The sequence below is a fragment of the Mobula hypostoma genome, chromosome 12, assembly GCF_963921235.1.
Source record: "Mobula hypostoma chromosome 12, sMobHyp1.1, whole genome shotgun sequence".
Lineage (NCBI taxonomy): Eukaryota > Metazoa > Chordata > Chondrichthyes > Myliobatiformes > Myliobatidae > Mobula > Mobula hypostoma.
This window is the reverse complement of record NC_086108.1, coordinates 58372119-58390242: the sequence shown is the minus strand read 5'-3', so window position 1 is coordinate 58390242 and position 18124 is coordinate 58372119. Positions and strand designations below refer to the sequence as shown.

At 39.2% G+C, this 18124-nt stretch overlaps 1 protein-coding gene across 1 annotated transcript in view; it reads left to right on the top strand.

Annotated features, from left to right (window-relative positions):
• ankrd13c (ankyrin repeat domain 13C) overlaps nt 1–18124 on the top strand; it is an 82161-nt gene that overhangs the window by 45396 nt on the left and 18641 nt on the right. The window contains exons 6-10 of the mRNA XM_063064221.1: nt 7279–7345; nt 9625–9769; nt 10829–10960; nt 13231–13392; nt 17745–17824. Coding sequence (XP_062920291.1) covers nt 7279–7345; nt 9625–9769; nt 10829–10960; nt 13231–13392; nt 17745–17824 — 586 coding nt within the window. The remainder of the gene's footprint in view (nt 1–7278; nt 7346–9624; nt 9770–10828; nt 10961–13230; nt 13393–17744; nt 17825–18124) is intronic.

Here is an 18124-nt window from a genome sequence, read left to right as displayed (position 1 = left end):
AGGCTCTATAATGAGTCAACCTGCAGCCAGGGAAGTGATAACCCCAGACTGTTACGTGTAACTTTTTTTTGTATTATTTCTTTCTTCTCTTCTAACGTTTGTATATCAGTGCACTTGTAATACTACTCTGACACTAATTACTTTTGGGATCATTGAAGTGTCTATCTATTTATCTGTATGTCACCATATACAACTTTAAAATTTATTTTCTTGTGGGAATTCACAGTAAATACAAAAAAATGCAATAAAATCAATGAAAAACTGCACATAAGACAGACAACCAGTGTGCCAAAGACGACAAACTGCGCAAATGCAAAATGTAAAGATAATAATAAATAAGCAATAAATCTTGAACCTGATATGAAGAGTCATTGAAATTGAATTCATAGGCTGTGAGAACAGTTTGGTAATAGTGTGATTGAGGTTGAGTGAGATTATTCACTTTGGTTTGAGAGCCTGATGGTTGTGGGGTATATTATAACTGTTCCTGAACCTGGTGATATGGGTCCTGAGGCGCCTATTCCTCCTTCCTGATGGTAGCTCTGAGAAGAGAGCATAGCCTGGGTTGTGGGGGTTCTTGATGAATGCTGCTTTCCTGCAACAGCACTCCTTGTAGATGTGCTCAGTGTGGGGAGGGCTTTACCCATGATGGACTGGGTTGTATTCAGTACTACTTGTGGGCTTTTCCATTCAAGGGCATTGGTGTTTCCCTACCAGGCCCTGATACAACCAGTCAGTGTGCTTTCCACCGCGTATCAAAGTTTGAAGTACATTTATTATCAAAGAATGTGGACTATATACAACCTTGAGATTCATCTCCTTACAGGCAGCCACAAAATAAAGAAACCCAATAGAACCCATTTTTAAAAAAAAAATCCTTTCAAACATCTAGTTTACAGGGGAGAAAAATCAAATAGTGCAAACTATAAAAGAAAGCAAATAACATTCAGAATTGAAGTTAACAAAAGTGGGTCCACAGCCACGAAGCCAGTTACAGTCGATCCAGGAGTCAGTTAGTTGCAGGCCACAGCCTCAGTTTACAGCAGAGACAAATAAATCTCATGGAGCAGTGAACTGTACACTGGTCCATCCCTCGCCTCTGGCCACAACACCCTGACCTCCTCCTCCTTCAGCACTTAAATCAGCCAAACAGCAGGTCATCCCTTGCCCTCAGATCTGGGCCTTGCCGCTTTGATACCCTACCGCGATCGGGACCCACCGCCTCGATTTGACCGATACCCAACCCTTCCAATTTGGCCTAATGCTTAAATCTGTCATATCTTGACTTGTTCCTTTCTCTCAAGCCAGGGCTCTGCCGACTCAACTCTGCTTCACCTTGGTTCTGCTGCTTCCAATCGCCTCCAAGTCTGCCCCAGCAGTCAAACATTGGCTTGTTTCCTGCTCTTGGGCCTAGGCCCCGTTGCCTCAATTCGACCCATACACGCCACGCCATAACCATCTTGCACCTTCAAGACTTCAGTTCACACCACAAGAATGCCAGGCTTGCCGGCAGTTCCAAAGCTCTTTTTCAAAAGGGTCATTACAGGCTATTGATTGCAGTGATCATTTTTGAGAAGCTGTGATTAATAAAGTAATAGTTGTTTGCTGCCAGGAAGTCGCTGTGCTTCACCAGTGCCATCTTAAACCGGAAGATGTCACTTGGTCTTACTTTGGAGGAGGTGATGGCATTCAAGTTGTGCCACAGCCATTGAGCATCATCTGATTCCAGTTTAGTCCGGAATTGCATGTGAGATGGCTTTATGCAGGTCGTACCTGAATCTCTTCTACTTGGTCACCAGATCTGAACACCACTGATCTAGCCTTCATGAGATTTTGAAATTCTTGGTTTATCCAGGGCTTCTGGTTGAGGAAGACTCGAAATGATATTGTGGGGATGTACTCGTCCATGACTGACTTTATAAAGTCTATGACAACAGTGGCATATTTGTTCAGAGTCTGAGTCCTTGAACACGGCTCAGTCCAGTGACTCAAAGCAGTTCCATAGCTGCTGTTCTTCCTCTCATGAACACTTCTTCGTTGTCCTTACTTCTGGAGCCTTGCTCTTTATCCCTTGCCTGTATACAGATAAAAGGTGGACAGCCAGATTGTTAGATTTCCCAGTATGTGATCTAGGGATGGATCTAGATAGGCGTTCCTAATCGTAGTATAACAGTGATCAAGTTGGTTGGGACTGCTTGTGCTGCGCTGATAATAATTGGGCGGAGATTTCTTCAAACAAGCCTATCAGCGGTATCAGCGTAGGCTGTTTCTTGTTTACTTACCACTGTACTGAATACCTTGAGCTTGTTTACCATTGGTGGTATGTAAACTGCAGTCAGGATCACGGAGGAGAACTCTCTTGGTAAGTAGAACAGGCTTTTGGATGTTCCAGGTTGGAGGAACAAGAGTGCAACAAGACCACTATGTCTGAGCACCACAAAGAGTTTATCATGAAACACACCCCCTACTTCTTGCCCTCTTCAAATCTGCAGTCCAGTCCATCCAGTGTATTGAGAAGCCCTTGGGTCTTACTGACGTAAGTGGCTTGGCCGGAGTGAACCATGCCTCCATGAAACATAGAATGCAGCAATCCCTTGTTTCGCTCCATTACAGCAATCTTACCATTTGGTCCTCAATTTTATCCTACTGTGACTGTACATTTGCTAACAAAATATTGGGTAGAGGAGGTTTTACACCTCAGCATTTCAGTCTCACTTAGAGTCGTAAAGTTGTACTTTCATCCACTTAAAAGTTCCATCACCTGTATCCTGAGAATTGAGTTCACTGAATCCTTCAGGGTATCATAAAATTAGCAGTTTGTTAGAATGGTTTAAAAGTACACCTCTTAAAGGGAAACTTGATCAGAGATTCAGCCCTTGCCTTTTTAAGTGCTGGTAGATGATGTCCATCTATTGGAGTAACTTTTCCACCACTGATGTTGGGCTCATCAGCATGTAGTTCCCTGGTTATTCTTCTTGAATAACCCATCTTAAAGGTACAACATTGTCTATCTATCTGGCAGGGTACTGAAAACCTATGCCAACCAGCTGGCCGGAATATTCATGGACATTTTCAACCTCTGTTTGCAGTTGAGGTTTCCTCTTGCTTGAATAGGGCATCTGTCATGTCAGTGCCCAAGAAGAGCAAGGTGCACTGCCTCATCGACTGTTGCCTGGTAGACCTCACACCTACTGGGATGAAATGCTTTGAAGAATCGGTCATAACTAGGGTTAACTCCTGCTTAAGGAAGAATGTAGATCCGTAGCAATTTGCCTTCCACTACAACAGGTCTATGTTGACTTAATCTTTCTGGTTCTTCACTCAGCTTTGCAGCATCTAAATGTGTATTCAGCTATTATTTATTGATTACAGCTCAGCGTTCGACACCAACAGCCTATCAACAAGCTCCGATTCCAGGGCCTCTGTATGCCTTACTGCAATTTTATTTCCTTTTAGGTAGACCACAGTCAGTGCAAATTGACAGTCAACAGTCTAACGTTGGTAGAATCTCAGATGGTATCGAAGTGGTGTACAGGAGTGAGATAAATTGGCTGGTTAAGTGGTGCCTCAACAACCTTGGACACATCAACAAGACCAAGGAATTGATTGTGGACTTCAGGAAGGGGAGGTTAGGAGAACACACACCAGTTCATATTGAGGTGGTAGCAGTGGAAAGGGTGAGCAGCTTCAAGGTCCTGGGCTTCAGAGGATCTATCCTGGACCTAATACTAATACTATCGCAAAGTAGGCATGCCAGCAGCCTGACCTCATTAGGCGTTTGAGGTGGTTAGGTATGTCACCAAGGATTTTAACAAATTTCTACAGACGTACCATGGAGAGAATTCTAACTGGTTGTGTCAGTGCCTGCTATGGAAGCTCCAATGTGCAGGATCGGATCACAAGAGGTTACAGAGGGTTGTCGATTAAGCCAGCTCCATCATGGATAGAGCTCTCAGCATGGTCGAGAGGCATCGTCTTTTCAAGACGTCCAAGAAAGTGGCATCCATTATTAAGGGCCTTCACCATCTGGGACATGCTGCCTTCTTGTAACTACTATTGAGGAAGAGGTACAGAAGGCTGAAAGCCCACACTCAATGTTTTAGAAATGGTTTCTTCTCCACCATCAGATTTCTAAACAGTCAATGAATCTGTGAACACTACTTCGCTGTTCTTTTTGTGCTTTATTTATTTGATTATTGTGATTTATCATAATTTTATATCTTGCACTGAGCTGCTGCAAAACAACAAATTTCATGACGTGTCAGTGATAAACTTTATTCTGATTCTGTTCTTCTAAGAATACAGGTGGTAGTAGGGGATCAAATGAAGTATAGACAGACAGGAAAGAAAGTAACTGTTCTAATTAATGGGAAGGCCAAGAGCCAGAGAACTTGAACTTGGAATGGAGGTTTCTGGTAAAGTTGGAGTATGTAATGCAGTGCCAGGAGGTACGGGAACAGATTAGGTCTAGCGTTCAAATGGGTGCTGCATTAGGCCACATCCCGCTATGCCGAATAATTTTGAAAACAAAGATTTTTCTCTTTGTTTTGACCCTCCGTCCACATTGAAACGGCATTTTCATCCCCCAAAAACGGAGCTTTCCTAAAACACTCTCCAGAGTGTATAAAGTTGAAAATGATTGTTGCGCGTTGTAGTGTGGATGGGGTAAACTGAGATATTTTGAAACGCTGTCATGTCAACACCACAACAACAATGCTTTTTCTGCTTCTGCTTGGTACTGCGCAAGCACTGTCGGACGGCTGTTATAACGCGCAGTTGGTGTGAAGGGCGTGAGAGTTAAATTGTAAAGTGAGCTTTTTTGACTATTTAAATACGCTGTCATGACGTGCTGGAACAGATGGCGGCAGCGCGGCATTTCATTGTTTTCTTGAACGCAACCCTCCACACAACCTAACAATTTCAGAACGGACGGCAACGAGACTGAAGCCAGAAGAGTTATAAATGTACTCACCAAATACTTTGACCCATAGCTTACTGAATAAATAAGTATACTCACTTTGCCCTGTTTTCTGTCCTTGCTCGTATGAAGGTAGATTACCTATTTATGCTAGTACTTCTCTGACAATAGCTGTGTAACAGCCTAATGTAACGTTGTATGGAAATACAAGATAACACTGATGCAGACATGTTTTCTTTCTTCCTTTCTTTTCTTTTTAAATCTTTTTATTGAATTAGTACACAAAAGTTAAAACGTAGAAACTAGTACACTGTTGTGATATAAATTTACAAGAGATATTAATACACAAAAACAGTAGTACAAACAGTGCAGTTTAGTTATAAAATAACGAGGTAATATAATAGTATACTAATTTTCCATATATATCAATAAAGAGAAGAAAAAACCCAAAAAAAGACCCCAAAAAAAACCCCACCGTGCAACTAATCTAAAAAGCAAAGCAAAGCAATGGGCTAACTAGGTATCAAGTAGACTTAAACAACTTAAAACAATCACATCCTCAAACCCAACCTCCATTAAAAACAGTTAAAAACCAAGAAAGGAATGTAAATATGGTCAAAGAGAAAAAAAAGTTACATTAAATGAAAATGTTGAATAAAAGATCTCCAGGTCTGTTCAAATTTAACTGAAGTATCATAAAGATTACTTCTGATTTTTTCCAAATTTAAACATAGTATCGTCTGAGAAAACCAAAAAAACGTAGTTGGGGCATTAATCTCCTTCCAGTGTTGTAAAATACATCTTTTTGCCTTTAAAGTAAGAAATGCAATCATTCTACAGGCTGAAGAGGAAAAAATACTGGAAGTTTTAGGTAATCCAAAGATAGCAGTAATAGGATGGGGAGAAATATCTGTATTCAATACCTTTGAGATAATATTAAAAATGTCTTTCCGAAAAGTTTTCAAAGTAGGACAGGACCAAAACATATGAGTTAAGGAAGCTATCTCCCCATGACATCTGTCACAAAGAGGGTTAATATGAGAATAAAAACGAGCTAATTTATCTTTAGACGTATGTGCTCTATGAACAACTTTAAATTGAATTAGGGAATGTTTGGAACAGATAGAGGAAGTATTGACTAGTTGTAAAATATGCGCCCAATCATCTGCCAAAATAGTGAAGCCCAATTCCTTTTTCCAATCTGACCTAATCTTATCGAATGGAGCTTTCCTAAGTTTCATGATAGTATTATAAATAATAGCCATTACACCTTTCTGAGATGGGTTAAGGTTAATTACAGTATCTAAAATATATGTAGGGGGTAATGCCAGAAAAGAAGAAAGTATGGTACTTAGGAAATTTCTAACTTGGAGATATCTAAAAAAAAATGTATTCTTGGTAAGTTACATTTGTTAGATAATTGTTCAAAAGACATAAAGGAGCCATCTAAAAATAAATCCAAAAACCGTGATATACCATTGGCCTTCCAAATTTGAAAGGCACGGTCCGTAGAAGAGGGGGGGGAAAGAATATGTTGCCTAAAATAGGAATTGCTAGCCCAAATTGATTAAGATCGAAAAATTTTCAGAATTGAAACCAAATACATAAGGTATAATGCAGACATGTTTTATACATTTAACAAGGTGCTTTATTAATGCAACAGAGTAAGTCAGTTTTTTAATGTCCGTCGTCAGCCGGGTCATACTGGCCGTGTCGGTTGCCTCCATACAGTCCAGTATTTGTTGTTTTTTAGTTTTAAGTCCTCCTGCACGAGAGCCAACAGCAATTCCTTTACAGTTTTTCTAGTCTGTAACTGGACAAACGCGCTCCAAGTATACTGTTTCCTCTTTGCTTGTTTTCTGTGTGTTCTGTGCATGCCCAGTAGGAGGAAATTCGCCCAAATATCTGTTCTAATATGGACAGAGATATTTTGAAAAACGCTTGGTGTGGACGCCTGTTGTTTTTACTCGAAACCGGTGTTTTCAAAATTATCCGGTCTAGTTTGGACGTAGCCTTAGTTAGTGCTGCTCATGAGTCATGGTCCTGGTTTAGTGGTGGTCCTTGTGTTAAATGCTATGCTTGTGTAATGTGAGCACAACTTTCAGGCAGAATTTAAATACTCAAATTCCTAAAGCCTCAATTGGTGATCAATCACGCTGATTTAATTAACGTGTAAAAATTTTGTTTGAGTTTTTAAAATTTAATGTTTTGTTTTCTTTGTTACTTAACCTGTTTGTCAATGAATTAAAGAGACTGAAAACCATACTGTTCTTCAGTTACTATTGATTATTGTATATATAAAATTTAAGTGTAGCAGTTGCTAGATTCATTGTTCTTGTTTTATCTTTTCTATATTATAGTGCCTTTACTCTCCAGAATTCTGCCTTCAGATGCTTGTAAAATTTACAAACAGGGTATAAACATCAGGTATGTTTGTCATGTGTCCTAATTTCTTAATAAAAATGGTATAAGCATTACAAACAAGGGAAAATCTGCAGATGCTGGAAATCTGAGCAAACACACACAATGCTGGAGGAACTCAGCAGGTTAGGCAGCATCTATGGGGAAAAAAGAACAGTCAACGTTTCGGGCCAAAACCCTTTGGCAGAACTGGAGAAAAAATGCTGAGGAGTAGATTTTAAAGGTGGGGGGAGGGGAGAGAGAAACACTGTGATAGATGAGACTTGGAGGGGAAGGGATGAAGCAAAGAGCTGGGAAGTCTTGGTGAAAGAGATGGAAGACCATAGAAGAAAGAAAAGTTGTGGGGAAACGCTAAGGAGCACCAGAGGGAGGCAAAGGGTGGGCAAGGAGATAAGGTGAGAGAGGGAAAGGGAGATGGGAAATGGTGAGTGGGGGGGTCATTACTGGAAGTTTGAGAAATCGATGTTCATGCCATCAATTTGGAGGCTCCCCAATGGAATATAAGGTGTTGCTCCTCCAACCTAAGTGTGGCCTCATTATGACAGTGGAGGCGGCCATGGATGGACATATCAGAATGGGAAGTGGAATTAAAATGGGTGGCCACTGGGAGATCCCGCTTTTTCTGGCAGGCTGAGCGTAGATGCTCGGCAAAGCCGTCTCCCAGTCTACGTCGGGTCTCACCGATATACAGAGGCCACACCGGGAGCACCAAATACAGTAAATGACCCCAACAGACTTGCAGGTGAAGTGTCGCCTCACCTGGAAGGACTGTTTAGGGCCCTGAATGGTAGTGAGGGAGGTGGTGTAGGGACATGTGTAGCACTTGTTCTGCTTGCAAGGATAAGTGTCAGGAGGGAGATGGTGGGGAGGGACGAATGAACAAGGGAGTCGTGTAGGGAGTGATCCCTGTGGAAAGCAAAAAGTGGTGGGGGGGAGGGAAAGATATGCTTGATAGTGAGATCCTGTTGGAGGTGACTAAAGTTTTGAAGAATTATATGCTGGCCAAGGAGACTGATGGGGTGGTAGGTGAGGACAAGAGGAACCCTATCTCTGGTAGAGTGGCGGGAGGGTGGGTAACAATGGAAATGGATGTATGCTGATGTGACTTCAGTGAGGCAGGAACAAGATGAAACAGTGGGTCTACCTGGACAAGCGGGTTTGTCAATCTTGTGGACATTAGACAGTGCTATGAATGTGTGAAATGTAAGAGATGCAGTTGAGGGCAGCGTTGATGGTGGAGGAAGGGAAGCACCTTTCTTTGAAAAAGGAGGACATCTCCTTCATTCTAGAATGAAAAGCCTAATCCTGAGAGCCGATGCAGCGGAGACGGAGGGATTGAGAGAAGGGGATGAAGTTTTTACAAGTAGCAGGGTGGAATGAGGTATGGTCCAGGTAGCTGAGTCCATGGGTTTCTAATAGACATAAGTGGATAAGCTGTCTCTGGAGATAGAGACAGTGAGATTGAGAAAGTGAAGGGAGGTATTAGAAATGGACCAGGTGAGTTTGAGGGCACAGTGGAAGCTGGAGGCAAAGTGGATGAAATCGACTAGTTCAGCATGGGTATAGGAAGCAGCACCAATGCAGTTGTCGATGTAGCGTAGGAAAAGTGTGGGTCATTCAGCAGTGTAGGTTTGGAACATAGACTGTTCCATGTAGCCGACAACCAGGCAGGCATAGCTGAGACCCATGTGAGTGCCCATGGCTACCCCTTTTGTTTGAAGGAAGTGGGAGGAGCCAAAGAATAAATTATTTGGAGCAAGGATGTTCCGCTAGGCAGAGGAGAGTGATGGGGGAGAGGAAGTGGTTAAGTCTGGTGTCCAGAAAAAGATGGAGAGTCTTGAGGCCTTCCTGGTGGGGGATGGAGGTGTATAGGGACTGGACATCCATGATACAAATAAGATGGAGGCCAGGGAACTTTAAATCCTTGAAAAGATCAAGAGCATGTGAGGTGTTATGGATGTTGGTGGGAAGGGACTGAACTGGGGGGATAAAACAGAGTCAAGGTATGCCTGTGAGTTCAGTGGGGCAGGAGCAAACTGAAACAGTGGGTCTTCCTGGACAAGCAGGTTTGTGGATCAGTGCTATGAAGCACGTGCACTTAAGAATACAAGATTCGTCATGGTTCTTTTTTATGTAGTCATTAAGATCTTGATATCATTGTCAAGACTAGCCTTTTTCTTCCCTGCTACCCCTGAGAACCATTACTTCAAAGTGTTTCAGTGTAACTGGGTTGCTTGGCAGATAAATATAGAGTTAACAGTTATGATTTTAACATGCATTTTCAGGCTTGATACAACTCTAATAGACTTTACTGATATGAAATGCCAACGTGGAGATTTAAGCTTCATTTTCAATGGTGATTCTGCACCTTCTGAATCTTTCGTAGTATTAGACAACGAGCAAAAAGTTTATCAGCGAATACACCATGAGGTGAGTTTTATGCTATTTTAATACTATTCAACCTGATAGCAGGTCTGTCTATATATGAAATGTGTATAGGAGGGATGGGTACAACAAAGGAAGTATCTCTGACTGAGTCAATTCAAATGATTTAATAGGGCAGTTATAAGCAATTTGTGTTTTTCTCCATGTAATGTATTGCAAATAGTGCAGCTGTGGGATATGCATGCCAGTGTTGATTAAGGAAAACTCAGCCAAAGTAATGACAGACATAAATAGCTAGTTCTGGTGCAGAAAGATTGATAAGTTGGGTTGATTGATAAGTTCGTGGCCTAAGGCAGAAGGGAGGTGAGTTGTACAACTCTTCTTACATGCACATGCAGTTCAGCTCTTTGAGTGATTATGCAGGAAGTTTGAAGTTAATAACTTATCTCCTTCTACCTTCGGCCACGAACTTATCAATCACCCCTGATGAGTTATTACTTCAAACTTTCTGCATAATCACTCAGAGTTGAACTGCATGTGCATGTTATGAGACTCATCTCCTTCCGCCTTAGGTCACAAATTTATCAATCACCCCTGCTGTAGACACTTTCTGGAGGTCCAAGATCCGTATGCTCCACGACCGCTGGACTAAGTGTGTAAATGTTGGAGGGGACTATGTTGAAAAATGTGCTAGGTTTTCTAAAATTGACTCCTCCTACCTTAGGCCACAAACTTATCAATAACCCCTCCTAGTATTGAGTCAGAAACTGCAGTGTGCCTATACTGAAGATGAGGTATTGTACCTCAAACTTGTATTTAGCCTCATTGTAATAGTGCAAGAATCCATGGAAAGAAGGGTCAGAGTGGAAATGAGTAGTGAATTAATGATAAGTAATTGGAAGCTCAGGGTCCAGAAAATGAAATAATTTTAAATAATTTGTACAGCTGTCAAATATGACTAGCTGTTCATTTATGCTGTAAATAAGTTACTTTTTCAGTGCACATAGAGAATTGGAATCTTAATACTACATGAACATACTTTATCTTTAGCAGATTAATTGAGTGAACAATAATTCTAGTTCCTTTCTTATGGTTTTATTTCAGGAATCAGAGATGGAAACTGAAGAAGAGGTGGATATCTTGATGAGCAGTGATATTTACTCAGCAACATTATCTACAAAGTCGATTACCTTTGCACGAGCACAGACTGGCTGGCTTTTCCGAGAAGATAAAACGGTGTGATGGTTTTTGTGTTGTGACCTTTTAACTAAATAAGCTCTGTGGTATATAAATAAAGCTTTCCAATATATTCAATTTTATATTGGATCAAAGCTGGATATTTCAATGAGCATTAGATCATTTAACCCACTCTGTACAGATATAAATAGATACTGTATTCATCCCAAAGGTAATTGCAGTGTGACGGTAGCGTTACAAGTGCACAGATATACAAATGTACAAATATTGGAAGAGAAGTAAGAAAGAATAAAAAATGTTACCTCGAACAGTCTAACAGGAGGGGGTCATTACTTCCCAGCTATATGTTGATTCATTATAGAGCCTAATGGCCGAGGGCAAGAATGACCTCATATAGTGCTCTTCAGAGCCACCAGTTGTCTTAGTCTATTACTAAAAGTGCTCCTCTGTTCAGCCAAGGTGGCATGCGGGGGTGAGAAACATTTTTCAGAATTGCCAGGATTTTCCATAGGGTTCTTTGTTCTAACACAGCCTGCAGGGGTCCAGTTTGATTCCTATAACAGAGCCAGCCTCTCTAATTAGTACATTGAGTCTGTTGGCATCATCCGTGTTGGTGTCATTGCTTCAGCATACCATTTAAACCTCTTCCTGTCCTTTAGCATCTGACTGGCTGAAGTACTCTTCTCAACAACTACTTGTAGTAGAGGTTCCCATTTTCTTGCTTCATTGCATATAAGTTTTTTTTTCCTGCACCCCTTTTTTAATCATTTGGTAACCAGTTGAAGGGCACATAGACTAGAGACATGGCCTTCTCCTTTCAAGTGAAGAGATTGTGCCTGATCAGTTTCCTGCTGGGTATGGCCTAACACTTCTTGGGTAACCTAATTCATTTCCCTTTCCCTTGCCTTTGACCATATACAGAGGAGAAATGTACGTACATGGTACTCCTTGCTTATACATAATGTAAGTTTGGCAATTTTGTGTTTAAAAAGTAAGCCCTAATTTGCTTTATTTTTGCCTATTTATCTGCATTGAAATGAGTTATGTATTTGTGATCTTAGATTGTCTTGTACTTTAGAATTTCTTTGCTGCTCAATATTTTTATCCAAGTAACAGATTCTCAGTTTTACTTTTCAAAATAATGTTGGAAAATCTTGTAGAAATCCAATACAAATTATTTGCTCATTTTACAGTTTTATTAATGTATCTCTGTAATGTTACATTTCATGTACAAACGTTTGTAGATTATTCCTCCCACTTAAATAATTTTTATTTGCATATTGATATAAATTCTGATCCTTGTGTGACCCTATTTCCTACCTTAAATTTTGTATAATTGCCCTTCTCCCCCAAAAGTGTTCTTTCTGTGTTGTATCCACCTACCTGTCCATTTCTGCCATTTATCTCTGTACTGTTGTCTTGACCTTTATTATTCTGCAGTTTGTGATTTGAAGCATACAGTACCGTGATAGGATCCTGCCCTCCACATAATAAAAGACATTGGTCTAGCAAAATCTTGCATTTGTGCAGAATTCTTAATTTTAAAAAAAGCTATAAAGTTCTTCAGCGATAACTTAAGAAAGGTCACAAAGGAAGCAAGAGAAGGAATTTCATCCACAGTTTAGTGATTTGGCTGTTAAAGAGAAAATAGGCTGGAATTGAAGAAACTGAGATTCTTGTGCTGAAAGAGATTACATCTAGGAAAAGATATTTTCATGATTGCTTGTAGACTAGAATGAAAATTTTAAAACTGATTGCTTTTTAATTGGACAAGAACAAGTGTGAAGCTTTTTACATTTTTGCCTGCAAGTATAAGAATAGAAGCTTACTAGTTACTATTTTCTAAAGATTAAGATTCTCTGAAGCATTGGAGATGGGGGAAACCTAATAAATTTTATAAGCTTCTGAGAAGCATAGCCTGTTAATCACTTTCCCAGGATTGAGTACTAGAGGTCTTGGCTTTAAGGTGAAACAGGGAAAGTTTAAATGGGATGTGCAGAGCAAGTTTTTTTTTACACCTGAGAGTGGCTGTTGCCTGGACTACACTGCCAGGAGTAGTAGTGCAGGCAGTTAAAATAGTGGTTTTCAAGAGACTTGTAGATAGGCACATGAATATGCAGGGGGTAGAAGGGTATGAATCATTCAGGTAGAATGGATTAGCTTAACTTTGCATTATGCTTGGTACAGATGTCATGGAACAAAGGCCCTTTTACTGTGCTGTATTAGTATGTGTATGCAAAAAAGACTTGGCTAATATGAACTGTACACAAATAAGGTCACTGACTAATTTTGGGGAAAATATTCTCTAGGAGCGAGTTGGGAACTTCTTGGCAGACTTTTATTCTGTAAATGGGCTTGTTTTGGAATCCCGAAAACGGCGTGAGCACCTTAGCGAAGAGGATATTCTAAGAAATAAGGCTATCATGGAAAGTCTGAGCAAAGGAGGAAACTTAATGGAGCAAAATTTTGAGGTAAGTTTTATTCTATTCTGGGGTTTTGTTTTGAGGGGTAAGTAGGAGCACTGTAGGGTTTGGAATTTTAAGGGACATTTGATAATTTTCTTTACTGTGAATTATATGGAGTAACAGTGCATGATGATATTCATAAATATACCCGCTGATTTGTATTCCATTACTTTACAAATAATGTTCAGAAATAGTTATAGTTAAATCACATCAAAGCTAAGGTCATGTATCTGATACAAAAATTCTTTTTATTGTAAGGAATTTGTTTTAAAATATTTCTGGCAATGTATTACTTGAAATCTTGTCAATGTGTTGAAAAAGATCTTGTGGCTTCCCTCATCATCACCAATCTTTTTATTCCACATAATTATATGTGAATGAAATCCCATCACACCTCATTAGTACGAGTGAACTAAAAATGAATGTTCTTTCTGGAATGTCTGTATGCATTAGATGCTGCCTATCAGCATGCCAAGAACTAGATGTGTGCATCCTGAAGCGCACTAGGCAGACAAGACAGTGGATTAGTGTCATAGGAGCGAGTACATCCACGTGCGAAAGCAGATGAGCCTTACTTTAATGTGTTATCCAAAAGTATGTACAAAAATATCCTGGTGAGGGAATAGGTAGCAAAATAATACGTTACGATCTTTAATTCTTAATGAGATAATAAATAGAAGTTAGTAAGAATTGGAAGGTGGAGGCATAGTTTGGGATCATATCTGTAGATGGTTTGTAGCTTGAAATTCCAATTTAACTTAGCAACATCTGCAAGAAGAGGTTAATGTAGAGAACTGAAGTAGTTTGTGGTGGGGGGGATGAGGTGGAGAGAAGAATGGAAGCAAAGCGAACAGTCTTTTTCACATTTCTGCAGCTGTTTGATTGAGCTGACCTGTACATTATAAAGCTTAAGTTGCATACAGCTCAGAGATAAATAATAGCAAATTCCTCGAGCTTTAAATTGAGCGCAATTGTTCTAAATTGAAGTCCATATTTTGAATTCACAGTGGCATCAACATGTTGTCAAGTGTTCATCTTGTCTACTTCTGACCAGAACAGCAGTTTTGATTCCTTTCTCTATTCTATATAGTCTAAGTATCTTTAATGTATTTGAAATCCTGTTAAGCACAAAATCAGGTTTCTATTTCTGAACTGTACACTTTAGCAGCCATGATATGGTTATGTTAAGTGATTCACCATCAAGATGCAAAGTCTTTGTACTATAGCTATTCTCTGCATCTTTTCAGACAGTAATCTAATTGAGAAAACATTCTTCACCATTCAGTGTTATAAGAATGTAAGAATGCACACGTTGATATTCCATTTGTCCATTGATTGTAAATAAGGTTAAATTTTGAAAGTTTAGGTTAGCGATTAAGTTTCAGTTTTAAATTGATCATGGCAGACTTCATTATTAACTTTTTTTTTACGGGCATATAGTTGGCCCACTCAGCTTTTTTGTTCTTAACTTAATCTGATGCATGATATGCTCAGCAATTCTTTTAGTTACGTAGCTTATAGATCCAAAATTCCAAACGTAATGTCTGAAACAGGACTTAGCAAATTGATTTATAAATATGCAAAACACTGGAGGAACTCAGCAACTCAGGCAGCATTTATGGACAGAAATAGTTGGGTCTCAGCCCGAAATGTCAATTGTTTATTTCCGTCCTTAGATGCTACCTGACCTGCTAAGTTCCTCCAGCATTTTGTGTGTGTTACTCTGGATTTCTAGCATCTACAGAATCTCTTGTGTCTCAGCAAATTGATTTGATGTTTCTTTCCTTTATGCTTAAAAATTGTTGCTCATTTGGTGATTTGATTGTAAATTGAGTTTTGTTTAAGAAAGAACTTATTGGTAGGTCTAATGAAGCTAAAATTTAATAGAATAATATTTGAATTCTAAATAGCTTAATATTTATGTTGGTGCTAAAGTGTCCAAGGTCAACATATGGCAGAGGAAATAAAGAACATCTGCAGATCATTTATCAAAGAGTAAATGTTCATCTGTGAGCCAATTTCAACTGACTTTGAATGGAAGTCTGTGGCGAAACTTTTGAGTGGAAAAGTATTTAAAATGGTTCAAAACAACTATGCAGTAAATCTTTAGTCATTAACAGGAGTCATGTTAAAACTTAAATGATACTGTGGTGCTGGAAATCTGAAATAATAGAAAATTATGTTAATACTTTGTGGCTCAGGCATATTTATGGAGTGAGAAGTAGATTTGACATTTTAGGACAATGACCCTTGAGTTTCTAATTCAAAAGGATAGCTCACCTGTATCTGCCACAAATTGTACTGGGCATTAAAATCTTGCATTAGCAGCAATGTCAGCATGCCTTTAGTTAATTTTGAGAACAAATATTAAAATCTCTAAACTTGGGAACCAAGGAGCCTGATGTTTGTGGGAATTCTCTACATGAACAGGAAAATGGTTGTAAGAGGATAACTGGAGCTGATCAAAAACTGAAAAGTAAATAAGTATTAATGGCAGAGGGCAAGACCAATACTACATGAATTATTTCAACAAAGTAAGATTTAATTGAGATTCAGGATGGGTTGAAAATTGGTGGAGATAGTGATAAATAGTTTAGTTACACAAAATGGACAAGTCACCTTGCTCTGGCTATAATTTTTCTTCCTCTAAAGCTTCTGGGATAGTTTCTGAGGAATGGAAAATTGCAAAATATATATACCCTTTCTGTCCATTTAAAAAGATGTGGGTATATTATTGTTCCATCAGTCTCTTAAATGTTCTTGTACATGGAAAGGTTTTGGCTTGTCAGAAGATGAGTCACATGCACGGAACCCAGCCTTTCATCTTTCTTACAGCCAATGTATTTATAAAACAGGTGTTGACAGTGAAGACATTTATCAAAGATTACTATGGGATCTTGAGCAGTTGGGTAAAGGGGCCGAGGAAATAGCAAATGAAATTTAATGCAGAGAGGTGAAAAATATTGAATTTTGAAAAGTCAAATCAAGGCAGGGCTTTCACAATAAATAGTAAATAGGTCCCAGGGGAGTATTGTAGAACAGAGAGACCTTGGATTTTTGAGGTGCATCGTTCCTTGGAAGTGGAGTCACAAGTAGACAGGGTGGTGAACAAAACTTTAGGCACACTGGCTTTCATCAGTCAGAGTACTGTGCGTAGAGGTTGGGAGGTTACATTTGAAGTATTGTTTACATTTGATCACCTGACTACAGGAAAATGTTAATAAACTGGAAATCTGAAATAAACAACATCTGAAATTTACAAAGATATTGTCATGAATGGAGGGATTAAGTTTTAGGGAGAGTTGGGACAAGGTAAGACTTTTTTTTCCTTGGAGTGCAGGGGACTATGGGGTGGTCTTGTAAAATCATGAGGGACAAACATAAACAAATATACGCTGTCTTTTCCCCAGTGTTGGGGAATTGAGTATTAGAGGGAGAAGATTGAAGAATAACTTGATGAGCAGCTTCTTTTACGCAGAGGCTGGTACATACATGGAATGAACTGAAGAGTAAGTGGTTGAGGCAAGTACAATAACAACTTCTAATAGACTGTTGGATCAGTGCATGGAAAGGAAAGTTTTAGAATAATATTTGTCTAGCTTGGATGGGCATCTTGGTTCCTTTGGACCAATTGGGCTAAAGGGCCTTTTGCTTTGCTGCATGACTCTTACTCTATATTAGTTCAGTTGAGCTTTGTGTCAACAGTGACCTCCCAGGATGTTGATAATGGGTAAATTGGCACTATTAGATGCAGATTGTTAGTCTATCCTTTGGAAGGTGATAATCTTTTTGATATATCTCTGACACTTGCCATATGTCAGTTGAAGTCTGAACTGTCTAGTCTTGCTGCATTTGAGTATGCATTAGTTAATTTGCTGAGGTTTATCAAAATCATTCCAGGGATTTATTTACCCAGATAGACACTTAAGTTGTTCTCCCTGGAACTGAAGAGGTTGCAATCATACCCAAGAGGGAGTAGTATTGAATGAATGGAGAGAGAATAAGATGAGAACTTGTTCCCATTTGTGTTGCATTAAAGGACATAGAGTGAAAGTGATTTGACAAAAAAAACAAATTGGGAATATCGAGGGAAAAGTGAATTTGCACAGCAGGTGATTCAGTCTGGGATGCATTAGCAGGGATAATTGTGGAAACAGATCAATTATAATGTTCAAAAGGGAGTGGGAAAATATTGGAAAGGAAATAATTTTCAAAGCTACGGGGAGCTAGTAGAGAAGAGAGAAACTAGATTGCTCTTGCATTGCACCATTATAGACTTAAAACTCCCACGTTGTAATCATTCTGAAATTCTAGATTGACAAGTTTAAACCTGATAAATTACATTTTTCCATATTCAGCCTGTTCGAAGACAGTCACTCAGTGCTCCCCCTGCCAACACAATCACTTGGGAAGAATACATCTCAGCTGAATCTGGAAAGTAAGTACTTTGGAATTGCAGCAATGTAACTTGTTTTCATCATGGAACAATACTTCAATTGCTCTTTGATTTTAATTTCCATATCTTAACAAAGGCACTCTTTCTCTCCTGTTCAATGTGTACTAGGCAATAGACTTATATTGGTAGATAAATTATAGCAAGTTTTAAAGATTTTTGTTTTGTGTCAACAATATGAATTAAATTCAATCTCTTAAATATAAAAGTATTTATGGTTCAACATAAAAAAAAGCCACTACTGTTATTATTCAGCTGTTCCATTATGCATGTTACCATAACATA